General features: G+C 49.2%; 1 protein-coding gene across 1 annotated transcript; it reads left to right on the forward strand.

The window, feature by feature from the left end:
* Nucleotides 1–1,172: 1,172 nt before the first annotated feature.
* On the forward strand, nt 1,173–7,357 carry SLC25A5 (solute carrier family 25 member 5). Its single transcript, XM_084813756.1, has 4 exons — nt 1,173–1,404; nt 3,810–4,296; nt 4,427–4,567; nt 6,852–7,357. The coding sequence occupies exons 1-4, from the start codon at nt 1,294–1,296 to the stop codon at nt 7,007–7,009; spliced, it is 897 nt and encodes a 298-aa protein (XP_084669882.1). The 5' UTR covers nt 1,173–1,293; the 3' UTR covers nt 7,010–7,357.
* The last annotated feature ends 10,817 nt before the right edge of the window (nt 7,358–18,174 follow it).

Consider the following 18,174-nt stretch of genomic DNA (forward strand, 5'->3'; position numbering starts at 1 on the left):
CTGTTGTAAATAAATATGCTGCTGTAGAGTGCCTTGGACTGCAAGAAGATCAAACCAGTCCATACTCCAGGAAAGAAAGCCAGACTGCTCTCTTGAGGGAAGGATATTAAAGGCGAAACTGAAGTACTTTGGCCACATAACGAGAAGACAGGATACCCTGGAGAAGATGCCGATGCTAGGGAAAGTGGAAGGCAAAAGGAAGAGGGGCCGACCAAGGGCGAGGTGGGTGGATGATATTCTGGAGGTGATGGACTCGACCTTGGGGGAGCCGGGGGTGGCGACGGCCGACAGGAAGCTCTGGCACAGGCTGGTCCATGAAGTCACGAGGAGTCGAAAGCGACTGAACGAATAAAACAACAAAATATGCCAGGCCAGACTATTTGTCTCAGTGTTCCCTACAGTGGCAACAACAATCCAGAGCTCTTTCCCATCACTTGCTACCCGATGCCCGGGATTGCGCCTGGTACCCTCTGCTTGCCCACCACGTCCCCTGCCATTGAACGATGGTACCCCGCCCTAACTTAATTTCAAAGAAGCGGAGCCAGGAGATCTTCAGGTTCCCCACGCGAATGGGTAGGATTTAGGTGTTTTGCTGCCTTCGGCACCAAAAAAATAAAAAATGGCTCCAGGGAATAGAGATGGGACTGTCCCTCAAATACTGTTCGTAGGGCAGAGAGGCGCCGGTCCCAGGTCGCTGCTGTCAGCCAGAGGGTACATTTAAGGGCGCACAGAACGTTCCTTCCAGAGGTTGCCTTAGGAACACCCTGCCTGTGTCATCGCGCGTCATCCAGGTGGAAACCCGCACCCCGGCCTCCCCCGGGCGAAGCCCTGCCCCGTCCCCAAGGTTGCAGCCTTCTCCTTCACAGGCGCCGCCCAAGGCGCCCCATCCCCGCGCCGCACGCCTTGGCGACTTCGGGCCGGGGTGTCCTCGCACGAACGCGGGCAGCCCAGGGGGGAACACCCCAGCTGCCGGGGGCGCCGCTCGTGCCCACCCCTCCCCGCTCCGCTCCCCACGGCCGCTCCCTCGCCGGACCCTCCCTCCTGCCGGGAGCCTATCAGGGCAAGGGGACGCGGCCGTGCGTCGCCGCTCGCGTCCCCCCGCCGTCCCTCCCTCCGTTCTCACGTTAAAGCCTGCGAGGCTGTATAAAAGCCGGCCATTTCGGGCGCTCGGTCTCAGTGCGCCGGCGGTCTCCTCGCGCTCCCGTCCGGCCGGATCTCAGTCGGCTGTCTGTCGCCTTCCTCCTCCTCGCCCCTTTTCCGCGCGCGCTCCGGCTGCTCCGCTTCCCCGGCACCATGACCGACGCGGCGATCTCTTTCCTGAAGGATTTCTTGGCGGGCGGCGTGGCGGCCGCGATCTCGAAGACGGCGGTGGCCCCCATCGAGAGGGTCAAGCTGCTTCTCCAGGTAGGGGCGAACCGGCGCGCTTTCGGGGGGGGGGGCGGCGCGAAGCGGAGGGCTGGAGACGGCGCGCGGGGCGAGCAAGGAGCGGATCCCGACGGCGGCGCTGGGGGCGGCTTCGAGGCTTGGCTGGGGGCCGGGGAAAGGCGGGGAGGGGGCGCGGGGCCGCTTTGTCCTGGGCGCGAAGCGTGCGCTTCGGGGCTCCGCTGTGCGACGAGGCGCGCCGCGCCGATCCGGCTCCCCGCCTTTGTCCGCGCTGGAAAGCCGCGGCCTCGTGGCGCATCCCGGCACCAAAAACCCGTGTGGGGGGGGTTAAATTCGCCATCCCTCCCCCAAGGTCGCCCCAAGGAGATGCAGGCCCGGCCATCCTTCTCCCCCCCCCCCCCCCCGGGCTTGGACCAAAAGAGATGGCACTCGCTTTCCATCCCTTTGCTCAAGGAGACCGTCTCCTTGAGACTTGGGCTTCCGCCCCCCATCCCCGGTGCCGTGTGTGGATCGAGGCCTTCCGCGGCATCCAGGATCGGGCCTCCAGTGTCAGGGTAGGCTTGAGAGCAGGGCTTTGCTTCCTTTCCCCGTGGCCCGGGCCTTGCAGATGCTCCGGGTTCCTGGGCGAGCGTTTGGCCGCGACCTCCCGGGTCCCAGAAGACGCCGGGCAAAGGCACGCTGGGTGGCGGGCGATCGTGTCGGAGCTGCTGGTGCTGGAGAAAACTAGTTCCGCTTATGCAAATCCCCGCCTGGCTCTGGATTGTGTTGCGGGGGAAGGAGAGGCGGGCAGGCAGGAAGGGCGAGCGAGCGCGGCCTTTTCCCGCAGAGCAAGGCCCCGGTCGCCGCCTGCTACTACACTGCAGGCATCTTGCCGCTTGGCGACATCCGCCTCGAAGGGGCATCTCCTCGCTAGTCGAGGAGGCTCTTCTTCCTTTTTTCCCTCCCAGACACATATTGCTCTAGAGTAGACCTCGCGCTCTTGGGGACTTTTCTTTTCTTGCATGTGGAGAGGAGGCATCTAGCACAATGTGACCCTGTGATTAAAAATCCTCGTGCATGGGATCTTGCGTCTTCTGTGCGAGGTTGCTGTTTTTTTAAGCAGACCCCCCCCCCCAAAAAAAGAGGAAAGGGAGTGACCTTGATGGTGATGAACAATGGTGGTAGGATACCAAGGTGAAGGTGTCTTGGTGTGTCGAACAGGCTTTGTGGTGTACGCAAGATCCGGGAGGTTCAGCAGCCGACCGGCTAAAATGTCAAAATGTAGTTCAGCCAAATGCTTCACCAGGGTAGCGAGAGGAGGCCTGCCAAGGTCACATGGTGTCCCGAAAGTGCTGAGAAGTGATGGTAGGGGTCAGCAGCTGAGAGTAGGGGGCAGTGGGGGGTGGATGGGGGAAGGAGATGCACTCACAGCCCTCTTCAGGGCATGGGACCTTGTCGCCTTGCAGCTCCGCCTGTGGAACCCTCCGCTGAGCAGGGAGCTTTGGACACCTTGAGATCATCGTGGAAGTGGAGACGCTGATTATCTGGAGCCAATTCCTTGTAAGGAAGGTCACCTTGCAATGTAGGTGTTATCACCGGTTGGCTTACAAGCATTGTCTGGCTATCTTGCCAAAGGCCAAACAAAACAGCGATCTGGTTTAGGAGGCAGGCAAGACCTAGTTTAGGAGGCAGACAAACCTGGTTTAAGAGGCAGACAGGAAATTTCTTCCCATAACTGAGATGCCTGCTTTCCCAGTTCATGGTTACCACTTTTGCTTTCGTGCATCGATGGCTTGTGTTTAAAAGCAGGTATGAAAACAGCTGTTCATTCATAAGCCTGTGTCAGATGTGCTCAGGAAGGACAAAGGGAGCGTTTGAGGTCTCCTTCCTGTTCCGTAGGACTGGAAGGAAGAAAATGAAACTTAACCCTCTATTTCAAGTGTGCAGTTCTGATGACGGAGAAACATTGCAGTGCTCCATTAGCCGATCGTGAGCCAATGCACAGTTTACAGGCCTGGTTGTGATTTCACTTTTATAACTTAGATATATTGCTGTGCTGCTTGATTTTCCCAAGGATCCCCTTTATTCAGTCGGCTTGAGGTTCACTGCATGTTTTGTGTAATTTGATCATCTAGCTTATATTTCATAAGGAGGAGAAAATGCCACACTGAATATTATTATTATTACATTTATATCCTGCCTTTTTTCCTCTCGCAAGGAACCCAAGGCGGCTTACATTATCCTCCTCCTCTCCGTTTTATCCTCACAACAACCCTGTAAGGTAGGTTAGGCTGAGAAGCAGTGGCTGGCCCAAAGTCACCCAGTGAGCTTTATGGCTGAGTAGGGACTAGAACCTGGATCTCCTGAGTCCCAGTCCGATACACTAACCACTACGCCACACTGAATATGCAGCCAAATTCAATTTTGCCTCTTTCCATCTCTGACAGGTGCAACATGCAAGTATGCAGATCACGGCAGACAAGCAGTACAAGGGCATCATTGACTGCGTGGTCCGGATCCCCAAAGAGCAAGGCTTCCTGTCTTTCTGGCGCGGCAACTTGGCCAACGTGATCCGATACTTCCCCACACAAGCCCTCAACTTTGCTTTCAAAGACAAATACAAGCAGATCTTCCTGGGCGGTGTCGACAAAAGAACCCAGTTCTGGCGTTATTTTGCTGGCAACTTGGCATCTGGCGGAGCTGCTGGGGCGACCTCTCTGTGCTTCGTCTACCCTCTTGACTTCGCCCGAACACGTCTGGCTGCTGACGTGGGCAAAGCTGGAGCTGAGCGTGAGTTCAAAGGTCTCGGCGATTGCCTGGTCAAGATCTTCAAGTCGGATGGCCTTCGGGGTCTCTACCAAGGCTTTAACGTCTCTGTCCAGGGCATCATTATCTACAGAGCGGCTTATTTTGGCATCTACGACACAGCAAAAGGTAAGCTTGTTGTAGGGTTTTTTCCCCAGTATGTTTTAGTTATTCTGGCGTCACCACCACTGGAAGTGATGGTGCTCAAGGACTGCTTTTTTATTCTTCTTTTTTCTCCCTAATTGTCTTCGCTTAACAGGGATGCTTCCTGACCCAAAGAACACCCACATCTTGATCAGCTGGATGATTGCTCAGACGGTTACTGCAGTTGCTGGCTTGACCTCTTATCCCTTTGATACAGTCCGGCGGCGTATGATGATGCAGTCTGGTCGCAAAGGAGGTACGTATCTTGCAAAGGACATTGAAAGCACAGTCAGCGGAGATACAAAATCAGCCTTCCCTGACCTGGTCCCCTCCAGATGTGCCATTGACCATGCTGGCTGGGGATCCTGGGAGTTGCCATCCCGCACACCTAGAGAGGGAGGGGTTGGATTAGATCCTTCTTAATTATTACGTTTCTGCAGTTCCACCTAAGTGGGTTCCATCCCTGTGTAGAATAGGCATATCTTGGGTACAGAAGGCACTGTATATTGAATTGGACCAACTGTCCATCTAGCTCTGTATAGTCTGTTCAAACCAGCAAAAAGATCTTGAGCTGAGTTCAAGCTTGGTTCTCATACCTGGTTCCTCAAAGTGGAGGCAGCGACTGGAATTTCTCGCACCTGAAGCTGATCCAGTGTAGCTCAGCAAAAGCCTGTGCTAGGTGTGAAGAGCCTGTAAGCTGTCAAGTGTTGGACTCTCAGTTCTGGGAGTTGTAGTCCAACAGCATCCAGAAGGCTGCATGTTCCCCACACCTGTCCTGTGCTCTGAAATATCAACAGGTAAGCTGAGGCTTGTGGAGGGAAAGCTCTTTACTAAAGGATGGAGGAACATTTTAAGGGAAAATGAACTGGGGGCAAGAATCCATAAACTGCGTGTGGAGTCTGCACATGTGTATAAACTGGACTAATTATTGGCTAATCAAGCCATCCTGTTATAATTAACACCCAGGGTTATGATTCTGTGTAGAAATAGGAAATCTAATGGGATTACTTGCAACTAGAAGTGAAAAAATAACTTGGAGACTTTAGGAATAACCTGGACTTCTAGGGAGCCAGAGTGAAGCTTCCTCTTTGGTTTGCCTTTTCCATCTTTTAGCTTCATCTCAGAAAATAAACTGTAGGATGATGTACTCATCTATCACTCAGGAATGGATGGGCTAAATTACCTTTAGGTACATCCTAGTTTTATGATCCTTCCAGTTCTTAAAATCCCAAACAGAACTGTAGGAGTGAACATTTAATGGTAGAATTATAGAACTGGAATGTCTCACCCAGAGGTCATCTAGTCCACCCCCTGCACAAACCTGTCTAGTTCATTCATGCGACTTCGTTAAAAGGTGTTGTGCAAACTGCTTGTATCCATCTATTCCTCTCTACAAAAACTCTTCCAGACTAATTGGAAGTTTGAATAGTTTAATTGCTAAATCTCTTTACAGCAAAATTGTCTGTGGAAATTGTCACTGGAAGTATGACATCAACATGTCATTCTTCCAGTGAGAAGAACTTCCAGCTTGTACAAATCTTCCTCCCTCCCCAGTAATTTAGCCCAAGTCAGAAGGGAAGTACCATTCAATCCAACACTCTCAAACAAAATTTTTCTAAACCCATTAATAAAAAGATAACCTCATGTTATTTAGCACTTTACCATTAGTGATAGAATACCAATTGTGATTAAATCTATAGTCTGATTCATGAAGACAGCCATTCTTCTCAGTTTCTAAAGATGCACTGCAGCATCAGATCCTGATTTCTGATTGGCTGCTCGTGGTGGTAGGAAGCTCTGAATCACTTCCAGCCTATCAGAAGGGGCTGTTGCTCCATCCCTTCCCCATTTGGTTAACCACTTCAGATTAACGTCCCAGAACTTGAATGTGCTGGATGTGTACAGGCTGAACTCTTAAGTAAACATGGTGAGAAGCGTCATGGAGAGATGCTAGAATTTGGCCACTTTGCCTTTGGCTCAGCCTCCGAGTTCCCTTGCCTTGCTGTAACCTAGTCTATAAGCCTATTCCACTTCCCTGTCCTCCCCTGGCTGCACTCCTTCCCTTTTCCTCTTGTTTCCCCCATGTTGAATTTTAGATTGTAAGCTCATCGGGGCAGGATCTGTCCTGTTATACAAGGGCCGCTGAACTTCCTGACAGCTGAACTACATTTCAAAGATGCTGTCCTGGATGTATTCTAGTGGAAAGGGCTAAAAATACCAAAAATGCCAGCATTCGTTCACTTAAAAGTTCTTCCTCCCATTAACTAAGCCTTAGGAGAGGAGTTTCAACCTTCTAGAGTGGGGAGGGGGAAACAGCACTAAAGATGGAAAACTGCCAGATGGTTGGAGGAAAGCGGGTGAAGCCATCTGGGGAATCCTGATGTCTTTCACCCCCTTGTTGTACTCTGCAAAGCTCCAGCCACAGTGCGATATACATAAATGATGATTGTTCTGGAAGCAGAACACACCTGCAGGATTGCCGCACACCACGAAAGAATGACTTGCTCCGTGTGCTAATTTTCTCTCTGCTTCTTCTCCAGCTGACATCATGTACTCTGGTACAATTGACTGCTGGCGGAAGATTGCCCGCGACGAGGGTGGCAAGGCCTTCTTCAAGGGTGCATGGTCCAACGTCCTCAGAGGCATGGGGGGTGCTTTTGTCCTAGTCTTGTATGATGAAATCAAGAAGTACACATAAGCTCCTTCCCGCTCGAGGATGGCACTTACTATGTAATATTCATGGACTGCGTCAAAACTATTTATCAGTTCCCACTGAGGTTTCTACTGGTTGGGAGAGGGGCCACAGTTCTGCTTGCCTGACCTGTTTATCGAGTCATTCCCCTGACGATGGGACTCAAACTTCATTTTTATTCAGTCACTCCTGTTAAAATTAAGTTTGAGAAAAATAATAAAATGAAATAAAAACCCTGTCACAGAAGTGTGCGCTTCTCCCTAACCCTGAATAACTTGTCTTCTGATTGAACTTTGACAGAATTGGAACCTTGCCACTTCTTTGCTAAGTTGGCCTTAAAGGAGTTGGGCACTGATCCCTGCTTTGAATCGTATTGTTCGATCAATAGGCGCTTCTGCCAGTGGTGCTAATATAGGATGTGAATTTCATCTGGGAAAAATTAATATGTCAGCCTCCCCCAACCTGGTGCCTTCCAGATGTTTAGGACTGAACGTCCCATTATCCCCAGCCATTGCCGATGCTTACTGGGGCTGATTGGAGTTGTAGTTCGGAACAGCTGGAGGGCAAGCTGCAATAGTCTGTCTTTTTCATATGTGTACGTATGTAGCCTCGGTGATGGCTACAGGTTTTGAGTGGCCCTTGAGCGAAATGTCCTCCGTTGCCCACCCCTCTCTTAGTAAGACTTCTCCTTGTCCTGGCCACCATTGCTCCCTTCCTCAGGGCCCAGTCGGCATAACCATCTCCCAGGGAGAGCATAAGGCAAGTAAGCGGAGGCTGTTGCTTGTGTGTTCAGACAGGGCAAGTGAGCAAGCAGGGCCTGGAGGCTTGGCAGTTGGGCCCCTCTTAGCAATGTGGGCCTCAGCAAGTGCCCAACAATGCTAACTCTTGGCACCGCCCTCTTCTGCCTTAGCAAAGACAGTTATTTCTTAAATCTTTTCAGTACGATCAATAGGCATCTTCCTGAAAATACTTTGTCTAGGGTGGCTGACCCAGTAAAACCTTGTATGCTGCTTAATGGGGCTCAAGATACTATATCCGGGTTTTTAGTTGTTCCTTGGCACAAGTTGGGCAAATGCACAATGTTAGCAGCTTCGGCTGCTTTCAAAAGGGATTAGGGGATTATTTATTACCTTTCTATACTGCCCCATAGCCAAAGCTCTCTGGGTGGTTTACAAAGGTTAAAAATGTTTAAAAGTACAATACCCAATTTCAAAAACATAAAAACCACACAAACAGACATTATACTCAAAGACTCAAACATATATCTAAAGACAACTTGGAGCAATCGTCCAAACCATAAAACAAATCCAGGATCGATTAAAACTCATTGCATGCTGCCAGCTGACTGGGAAAAGAGAAAAGTCTTGACCTGGCACTGAAAAGATGACAGTGTTGGTGCCAGGCAGGCCTCATCAGGGATCTCATTCCATAATTGGGGGGCCACCAGCGAGAAGGCCCTCTCCCTTCTTGCTGACTTCAAGCTTCCTGAGTAGGATCTTAGATGTTGAGTGTAGTGTACGGGTATCAAGCTGGGAGGTGCTCCGTCAGGTATTGCGGTCCCAAACTGTGTATAGGTTAAAACCAGCACCTTGACCTCATGGAAGAGAAGGGTATCAGTGGCTGCTAGTCATGTTGGGTATATATTACCACTAGTATTAGAGGCAGCATGCCTTTATGGACCAATTGCTGGGGACATGAGAAACAGAGTGCTCTTGCATTCCTGCCCCGTTTGTGGACTTCCCAGAGGCTTGTGGGTGGGCAGTGTGGGAAACCAGATCTGGGTACTACATAGACCTTTGGTCTGAGCTGGCAGGCTTCTTACGCTCTGACTGTACTATTCTACACCAGATGAGATTGCTTTTCCTTATCCTGGTAAGAACTCAATGGCAAAAATGGCAGGGGAAATTGGGTTTGGCAGACATATAGGGGGGAAAAACCTAGACTTTTTTCCTAAGGGGTCAAAAGAGGCCTCGGAATGGAATATCCTGACAGAGGGCATGGCTGGCACCATGAACAGCAGCACTCCGCACTGCAATGGGGTTTTGTTTTGTTTTTTGTAGGTCCTGCTTGTCTGCCATATACTGGTGATGTTTATCCTCTTTCAGCCTCAGGGCTGAATTCACTTTTGGGGACACGCTCAGGGGCTGCATTTCAGTGGTGGGCAGGACCAAAGGCAAAAGGGGTGAGGCCCAGTTGCCAGCCTACTGTAGCTTAAAGCCCTTACAGCCAGTAGCTGAGTCCTAGGAGGGGTGTTTCAACCTTTCAGAACGCGGGGGAAAAGGTGCGAGAGCTGGGAAACCACCAATTGATTGGTGGCTTAGAGAAAGGGGGTGAGGCAACAGAAAGCCGGAGTCACCATCTGGGGAATGTCAGGGGGCTGGATTGAAACCCCAGGTAGGCCAGATTTGGCTTGCAGACCTGATCTTCGACAGCCCTGCCCTGTACTAAGAAATAGACACATGTGGCATAAATAGTGTGAGAGTGGCTCAACAAATTTGGGGCCAAATTACCTAAAAACACTCCTGGTGAGCATTTAAGCTTAAGTTATGGTGAGGCAGAGTCGGTCTAAAGCACACCATCCTGGACCCATGCAGACGGGCATCCTTGCATCTTCATTACAGAGTGTTCTGAAGGCTCATGGAAGCTTGTGCTTGTCTCTTGTCTTGAAGTGGTATAAGAAGGGATCTTTGGCTTCCAAGGGCTTCTTCACACGGAGCTTTTATTCTGCTGTTGAGAGTGCTCACTCGCAGAAGTTTGCGGGCCCTTTAGACAAATGTTGTGAACCTCCAGGGCTTCTCCCACACTAAGGGCGCAATCCTATGCATGTTTAGACAGCAATCAGTCCTACATCTCCCAGCATTCCCCAGCCAGCAAAGCAAAATGCATAGGATTGCGCCCTAAATTACCTTTAATCCGTTTTTAAATAGATCATAGATAATGAGCTATCAAATTACCCCACTTGTGTTCCCTCTGTGAAAAAGGAAAAGCCACAAGAAGAGTGAGATCAATGAAACATGTGGAAGACTCAGATAAGGTGGAAAATGGGGCGGGGGCGGGGGAGGAAGTGCGTGTAAAGGGAGTCTGCCATGATCCTGCTTTTAAAACGGAAGCAGACAGACCAGCAGAGATGCTCTTAGGAGGTTCACGACGTCATCTAAAGGGCCCGCAAACTTCCGCGAGTGAGCAATCTCAATAGCAGGATAAAAGCTCCATGTGGAGGAGCCCTAAATGACTCTTACTCCATTGTTTAAAAGATCAGAAATAATGAGCTATAAAATTACCCTGCTTGTGTTCTGCTTGAGTTCCCTCAGTGAAAAAGGAAAAGCAGCAAGAAGAGGAGCTGGATCAATGAAACATATGGAAGACTCGGATAAGGGGGAGAAGGAGGGGGAAAGGGGAGTGGGGAAAGGAAGCGTGAGTAAAGGGAGTCCCTTGTGATCCTGAATTGAAAACGGAAGCAGAAAGCCCCCTTTTAAATGTGGGGATTCTAGGCTAGTGTAGAGATGCTGTGACCAGTAAGAGGAGAAAATCATTTGCAGGTGGTTACCTGTCCAAAGACCTTGGTGCTGACAAACAGCAACGAAATAGTGTTGTTGTTTTTACTATTGTGTGAAGATATTTTTCAGGGCTACTAACAGGTTTGCAGAATCTGGTTTAGGTTGCTGGTCTGGTTGGAGACTTGGGTGGGTGGGATAATAACGCTTGCTGGGCTGCTATCCATCCATCCCGCCCACCCCCGCTGCCCCAAGAAAGTGTGGGTGGGTGGGTGGGGGTACTGTATCGATGCTCTCTGGCACAGATGGGCAGGAGGTAGATTTCTGAGAGATTTGCAATAGATTGACAATCATGTCTGACTCCTGATGAGTGAACATTAGCAGCAAAAAAATACCACCACCACCCCGGCAACACAAAAATATATTGCTGAAATGAAGCAAGTTTGAAGTAACCAGGAGTAGATTTTCGTCTGGAAGGGTTGTGAACTCTGTTCAGTTCTGCTACTCAAAACAAATTCCTGGGATCAAAATTATGTCATTTGCGTCTGGCTGTGGTTGTTGGATCCTGGGGATCAACTAAAAACTGAAGTAGATCCCCCAATCTTGCCTACCTCTACTCCAAGGAAGCCAGTTCCAATTCCCCTTCCCCCTTTCCAAGGCTGAATGATGAAAGCTTCATAGTTGTGTCATGCAAATGGAGGCCACTATTATTAAAAGGCACTAATTGGAACAGGCAGTTAAGTTCTATGGACCAACTTGGCAAGTGCGCTGACTTGGAACGAAAAGCAAGAATATGGCTCCCTCAGCTTTATAGTCCCCTCTTCCTCCTCCTCCCCCTGTAGTTGTGATACTCTCAGCATGCCGTAGCATTCCATAATGTGCACAAAGCTGGCTGAGACACCCACGTCGCTGCCTCCAAAATTCCTTAACCGTCATGTGTTGCTACGGCAGCTAGGAAAGGAAGGTTGGAATTTCCAGTTGTACATCTTCACCGTCTTCCTTCTGGGATTGGGACATTCATCTGGAACAGAAACCTCTTTTGTTAAAGGGGGAAACCCAGTACACTCCCTTTAAAGCAGGGATGCAGAACCTCAGGGTCCCAATCCGGCCCTCTGGTGTTCTCCAGAAGGCCACGCCTCCTTCCCCTTTTCCCTGACCACCAATCTTTTGGTGGTTCTCCACTTTTGTGCCATTTCCGCCCCATTCTACAAGGTTGAAATACCTCTCCGAAGGCTTGGTTAATGGCAGTAAGAGCTTTAAGCTGCAATATGCTGGCATTTCTGGCCCTGCTCCCTTTTTCCCCTGCAAATGCAGCCCGCAGAAGCTCCAAAATTTAGCCCTTGGAATGAAAGACTCAACAATCCTACCTTAAAAGCAGCCTTCCCCAACCTGGCACCCGCCTGATGTTTTGGATGACAGCTCTCGGCATTTCTGATCATTGACCATGACAGCTGGGGCTGATGTGAGTTGGAGTACAAAATCTCAAAGGCACCAGGTTCTGGAAGGCTGATTTAAGCAACAGTGCTAATAGGGACCAGAAAAAAAATGCTGTAAGGCTGGAAACCAAAGTCAAAAAAGAAACAGCTGCATCAATTTAATTCCCAACACGTTTTGACACTTGGTCTTTATCAAGGGAACTGAAGAATACAAAATATAAAATACGTGATAAGTGATATATAATGTACACCAAAACACTTAGAATACAGTTTACATGTTTCCAAAAGCATTCTTAAAATAATACATGTTGACTAATTAAAATCTTCAGAACATACTAAACTATTCTAAAAATAATGTTAAGATTCTCTATATATAAATACGTAAGATTTAGAATCTGACAAATGTTAAAAAACATAATAAATTTTATATATATATATATATATATACATACATACATACACACACACACACACACACACACACACACATATACTAGGCATTTAGAATACAAATCTATATGTTTTCAACAAAATCTGTGGATACCCTAAAATGACTAAAAACTGCAAAATGTACAAATATATTTTAAGTGTTTTGGTGTACATTATATATCACTTATTGTGTATTTTATGTTTTGTGCTCTTCAGTTCCCTTGATAGAGACCAAATGTCAAAATGTGTTGGGAACTAAATTGGTGCAGCTGTTTCTTTTTTGATTTTGCTTCCAAGGTGAATTTAAAGCCTTTTAGATCCAATCCAGATAATGTTAGGCATGCTGGAGCTTAAATGTGCGGTTGTGAACATTGGTATAATGTTCCCTCACTGCTGAAAGTGTTTTGTGTGTATAATCTTGATCATCCTTACAATAGCCCTATAAAGTAGGTCATATTGCAGATGGGGAGGCTGGGAGAGTAGCTTGCCTAAGGCTACGCAGTGATGTCACAGGAGAGGTGATATCTCAACTCTTGGCACCCACGTGGCGACTTGATGTTGCAATCATCAAGTGATGTGGCATACTGGCTACAAGCCATTGCTAGGGCTGCAATGTTTAATCAATAAACCGGTTAGCTTTTTAAGAATTCCATTGACTAAAAAGGTCCCTTGGACCACAGTGATTTACCACTGAAACAGTTCATACAGGAGCAGGAACCACCCCCCCCACCCTCCCCAGCAGCTGCCTAAGGATGCCTGGTAACAGCGCCAGGCCTGGGATCTTGAGTGGCAAGTTGTCAAGTGATGCATGCATATGCATGTGTGAGCTAGCCTTGGGTAGAAAGGTATTACATTCTGCACACAGTAAAAGAAAGGCTGGACACAAATATTAAAAAATAGGTAGCACTCAAGGTGTTCCTGTTTAGGCTGGGGATTGCTAGTAAATAAATAGCACCGATGTATCCTCAGTGATTTCAAGTATGTTGAAATCGGTTGAACATCAAAGCAGACTTTCCCTTCCTCCATATCTGCTTTCCTCCTCTTCAGTCCAATTTCTCTCTTGCAAATTTCATTACACAACAGTTTTCTCAGCATGTACAAAAAAGAAACGGTGCTGGAATATGAAGCATTTCCACATTGTACAACTTCTGGTAGTGAAAACGTTCAGGTGAGTCATCTATTTTACTTCCCCACAACCACCTGGATGAGTAACAGCCCTCCAGCAGCAACAGAAAGAAGGTTGCCTGCCCTAATTCTCACACCCTTCCCTTCCTCATCCGTTGACAATCATTGTGCGATATATATATTTTATTTTAAAAGCAGACAAAATATCCTTGATGGTCAAGTTATGATCCACAAGTGAGTTTTGTTTTGCCTTCAAAACGGTTACCTATCATTTACACCTTTAATCGGGAAAGTCATTTGCAGTCTTTCTTCAACAAGAACTCTGTTAAATATGTAGGGTATGATCCACAGGAAAGGTTCTTCCGCAGTAGCACCATTTCCATGAATGGGAACTGTGCCAGAGAATTGCCGTTCGTTCCGGCTGGGCTTGTGCAGGGGAATGCCCCAAGAAATTGTGAAAGAGAAGATGGAGACGCAAGGGCTGACGTCTGCTGACAAACTAGCAACAGGATAAGAGAGAAACCATGGGACTGCTGTATCAACACAGCAGAGTGAGCGCAGAACACATGCAACCATTCAGACACATGGCAGGATAACTATTTTTATTTTATTTATTTATTAGATTTATTAGCTGCCCATCTGGCTGGCTACCCAGCCACTCTAGGTAGTGTACAATACAAATAACAACACAAAATACAACATAATCAACTGAACAAAACAACATGGCTCTAAAAAAACCTTAACGCACCCCAAGTGCCCGCCTGAACAGACAGGTTTTCAAAGCCCGGCGGAAGCTCATCAAAGAGCGGAGGCCACTAGGGAAGGAATTCCACAGAGTGGGGACCACCACAGAAAAGGCCCTCTCCCTAGTCCTCACCAGCCTAGCTGTCCAGGCTGATGGGACAGACAGAAGGCCTTCCAAGGCCCATCTCATTGAGCAGTATCCCTGGTGTTGCTGGAGGCACTCCTTAAGATAGACTGGGCTGGAACCGTATAAGGTTTTAAAGGTCAATACCAACACCTTGAATTGGGCCTGGAAAACAACTAGTAACCAGTGCAACTCCTTCAGCACTGCAGTGATGTGGTCTCGCTGATGGCTGCCTTTAATCAGGCGGGCTGCCGCGTACTGCACCAGCTGCAACTTCCGAACCTTCTTCAAGGGTAACCCCACGTAGAGCGCATTACAGTAGTCTAGGCAAGAGGAGAACAGGGCATGAACTACTGAGAGGAACTGATTAGGGAGGTCGGGGTTCAGCCGCCGTATCAGATGGAGTTGGTACAGTGCCGGCCGGCTCACAGCTGACACCTGAGCCTCCATGGACAGCTGGGAGTCCAAAATGACCCCCTCGCTGTGAACCTGGTCCTTCAGGGGCAGCCGCACCCCACTGAACACCAGGTCAACATCCTCAAACCTACCCTTGTCTCCCACCAAAAGTACTTCGGTTTTGTCAAGGTTCAGTTTCAGCTTAGTCCTTCCCATCCAGCTACTCACCGGCTCCAGACACTTGGACAGGGTTTCTACAGCCACCCTTGGCGAGGATTTAAATGAGAGGTAGAGCTGCATGTCATCCGCATATTGGTGACACTGCGCCCGAAACCTCCTGATGACAGCTCCCAGCATAGATGTGAAATAACACTGAGGAGAGAATAGAACTCTGTGGCACCCCGCACGTGAGCAGCCAAGGGTCTGAAGTCTCCTCCTCAAGAGGTACCCTCTGGTACCTGCCAGAGAGGAAGGGACCACTGTAATACGTTGTCCCCTGTGCCCAACCCCTCCAGGTGGTCAAGGAGGATACTGTGGTCAATGGTATCAAAAACCACAGAGATCGAGGAGAACAGGGAAGGAGGATTTGCCCCTATCCAAAGTCCTCCTCATATCACCCACCAAGGCAACCCATGCCCAGGCTTGAAGCCCAGTTGAAATGGATCCAGGTAATTGGCTTCTTCCAAGTGTGCCTGCAACTGCAACGCCACCACCCACTCAGTCACCTTGCCCCAAAACAACAGATTTGAGACCGGGCTAAAGTTGTTCAAGTCTTGGGGATCCCAGGAGGGCTTCTTTAACAGTGGTCTTATCACCGCCTCCTTGAGGCCTGATGGCATCACTCCATCCTTGAGAGAGGCATTCACCACCACCTTGATCCCCTCCCTGAGTCTCTCCCTGCAGCTCATAATTAGCCAAGACGGGCAAGGATCAAGTAAGCAGGTGGTCGCCCTTAAAGATGAAAGCACCTTGTCCACTTCCTCAGAAGGAAGAAGCAGGAACCAATCCCACACAACCAGTCTGCCACTGGCCACCCCTTAGTCACTAACTGTACGCACAGTGCACAGAATTGCACTCTGATCCGGTCAATTTTATCTGCAAAGTGCTTTGCAAACTCATCACAGGAGGCCTTAGAATGCTCCATTGGTTCTGGAACAACTGGACGGAGCAGGTTCTGGACCACTTGGAACAGCCTCCTGGGATGGCACTCTGCAGACACAATAGAGGCAGCATAAAAATCCTCTTTTGCTGCTCTTATTGCCATGTGGTAGGCATGTCCGATCATCTTCAGAGCAAGATTTCCGCCACCGGCGCTCTAGCTGTCTCACCTCCTGCTTCAGAACTTGCAACCGTGCAGTGAACCATGGTGCAGTCTGAGCTCTGTTCGGGGGGGGAGGGTGTTTCGGAGCCACCCGGTCTAATGCCCCAGTGATTGCAGCATTCCAGCCACCCACCAGGGTCTCAACCAAGTGGCCATTTGCGTGCTCCAAAGAATCCCTAAGCGCAATCAGGAATCCATTTGGATCCATAAGACGCCTGGGGCGGACCATCTTAATGGGTCCTCCACCCCTGTGGAGGGATTGTGGAACCAAGAAGTCCACCCCACCAAGTAGTGATCTGACTATGATAAGGGGGTGGTGGATATATCCCCAATTTCCAGATCACTCCCCACCTCTCCGGAAAGAAACACAAGGTATAACCATGACCGGCTACATGGGTGGGCCCAGTTGGAATGGAGTACCACTCCCAGGAAGCCATGGTCTCCATGAAGTCCTGAGGTGCCCCCATGAGGATGGCCTCCGAAAGTACATTGAAGTCCCCCAACACCAACAAGTTAGGGGACTGCACATGCACATCAGAGACACCTCAAGCACCTCGGCCAGGGAGTCTGTTGTGCAGCGGGGTGGATGGTGCATGAACAGGATCCCCAGACTGCCCTTCGGGCCCAGCCTCTAGTACATGCAATCAGCAACCCTGCTCTCACGGAGAGGGAGTCTGGTGAGGACCAAGGGCTCCCAGTAGATAACAGCCACTCCTCCTCCCTGATCCCCAACCCTTGGCTGCTGCACATTTGCGCAGCCAGGCAAATGACTGCAAGAATAGGAGCAGCGGCCTCATCCACTATGGACACAGGTAGGTCATGCACGAAGATATGAGCAAAGGAGGAATCTATTCCAGGACAACCAGGCAGTTATGAGCTCATAGATATTAACACAAGTAATATAGTGGCTAGTTTAGCCCTTAGATCGTCGCAGATTACATGTGATGTCTTCAGAAGCTCTATTCAGTTGTAGCACCAGGGTTTGGGCCCCCATGGAGGGAGACCTACGAACAAACATCTGTATGAGTGTAGGCATGTAGACCGGGGGTGTGGCCAGCACATCTGTCTGTGGGGTGGGGCTAGCTGGTTATCTTCTTGATGCCCCTTCGTGCATTTGATGCCCATAGGTACCAAACAACTGGGTAGGACTATAGTCTTTGGAGAAAGGAAAAAGAAAAAAGCCAGCAATGAAAGCCATAAGTGCTTTGCTGGGGCAGTTAGTTCCTAACATGTGGGGCCACCATTGAAAAGGCCTCTGGTGCCTGCCAGTCTTACAGCTCTTATCGGCAGGCCAGAGAGCAGGGCCTCAGATGCTGATCTTAGCATTCAGGCAGGCTCATACAGATGCAGAAGGTCCTGGTCTTAAACTATTTAGCCTAGCCTTTAAAGGCCAAAAACAGCATCTTATGTTGGGCCTGGAAATAAATAGGCAGCCAATGGAACCGGTTCAGAACTGGTGTGATGTGATCCTACAAGCATTCTAGCTTCTGCATTCTGTACTCATTGCAGTTTCCAAATCATCTTCAAGGGGAGTCCTACACAGATTTCATTGCTATAATCTAGCTATTGGTACTGGGAGGAAATCCCTCATTGATGCCAATAGGGGATTCCACTGTCCCCCACCCTCAAATCCTAGCTTTAGAAAAGAGATTGTCCTCAGGACCACAGCAGGCCAGGAAAGGTTTAAATTCCCCCTCCATGCCTGCTCTGTTCCTGTTATTTATCACTCACGATGTGAGCTGATGCCATTTGTATTTTCCTTTTCCTTTTTAAAAACGTTAGATAGAAAAACGCAATTATTGTCATGTGTAGTTTGGCTGCAATGGGACCTGAGGAAAGTCCATTGCTGTTTCTCTGCTGTTCTGTACGTGAAACCTCTGCTGATTGCTTCAGCAACAGTCCTGCGGAGCAGGAATTTCACGCAATGTGAAGAATGCAACACCCTGTCCGCTCATGCGAGGGCGAGCAGGCAGCCAAAAAGCAGTTGCACGGAAAGCACTTTGACCGCAGACCTTGGCAGGTTAGAGTGAAGCATGTGGCTAAATAGGCGTCAGTTTGTGGCAAAACCCAGCACTGCTAGGAAAAAACACATTGATTACATG

Source organism: Heloderma suspectum, chromosome 9 (assembly GCF_057233095.1).
Source record: "Heloderma suspectum isolate Gila_16-S chromosome 9, 16-S_ref, whole genome shotgun sequence".
Taxonomy (NCBI): Eukaryota; Metazoa; Chordata; class Lepidosauria; order Squamata; family Helodermatidae; genus Heloderma; species Heloderma suspectum.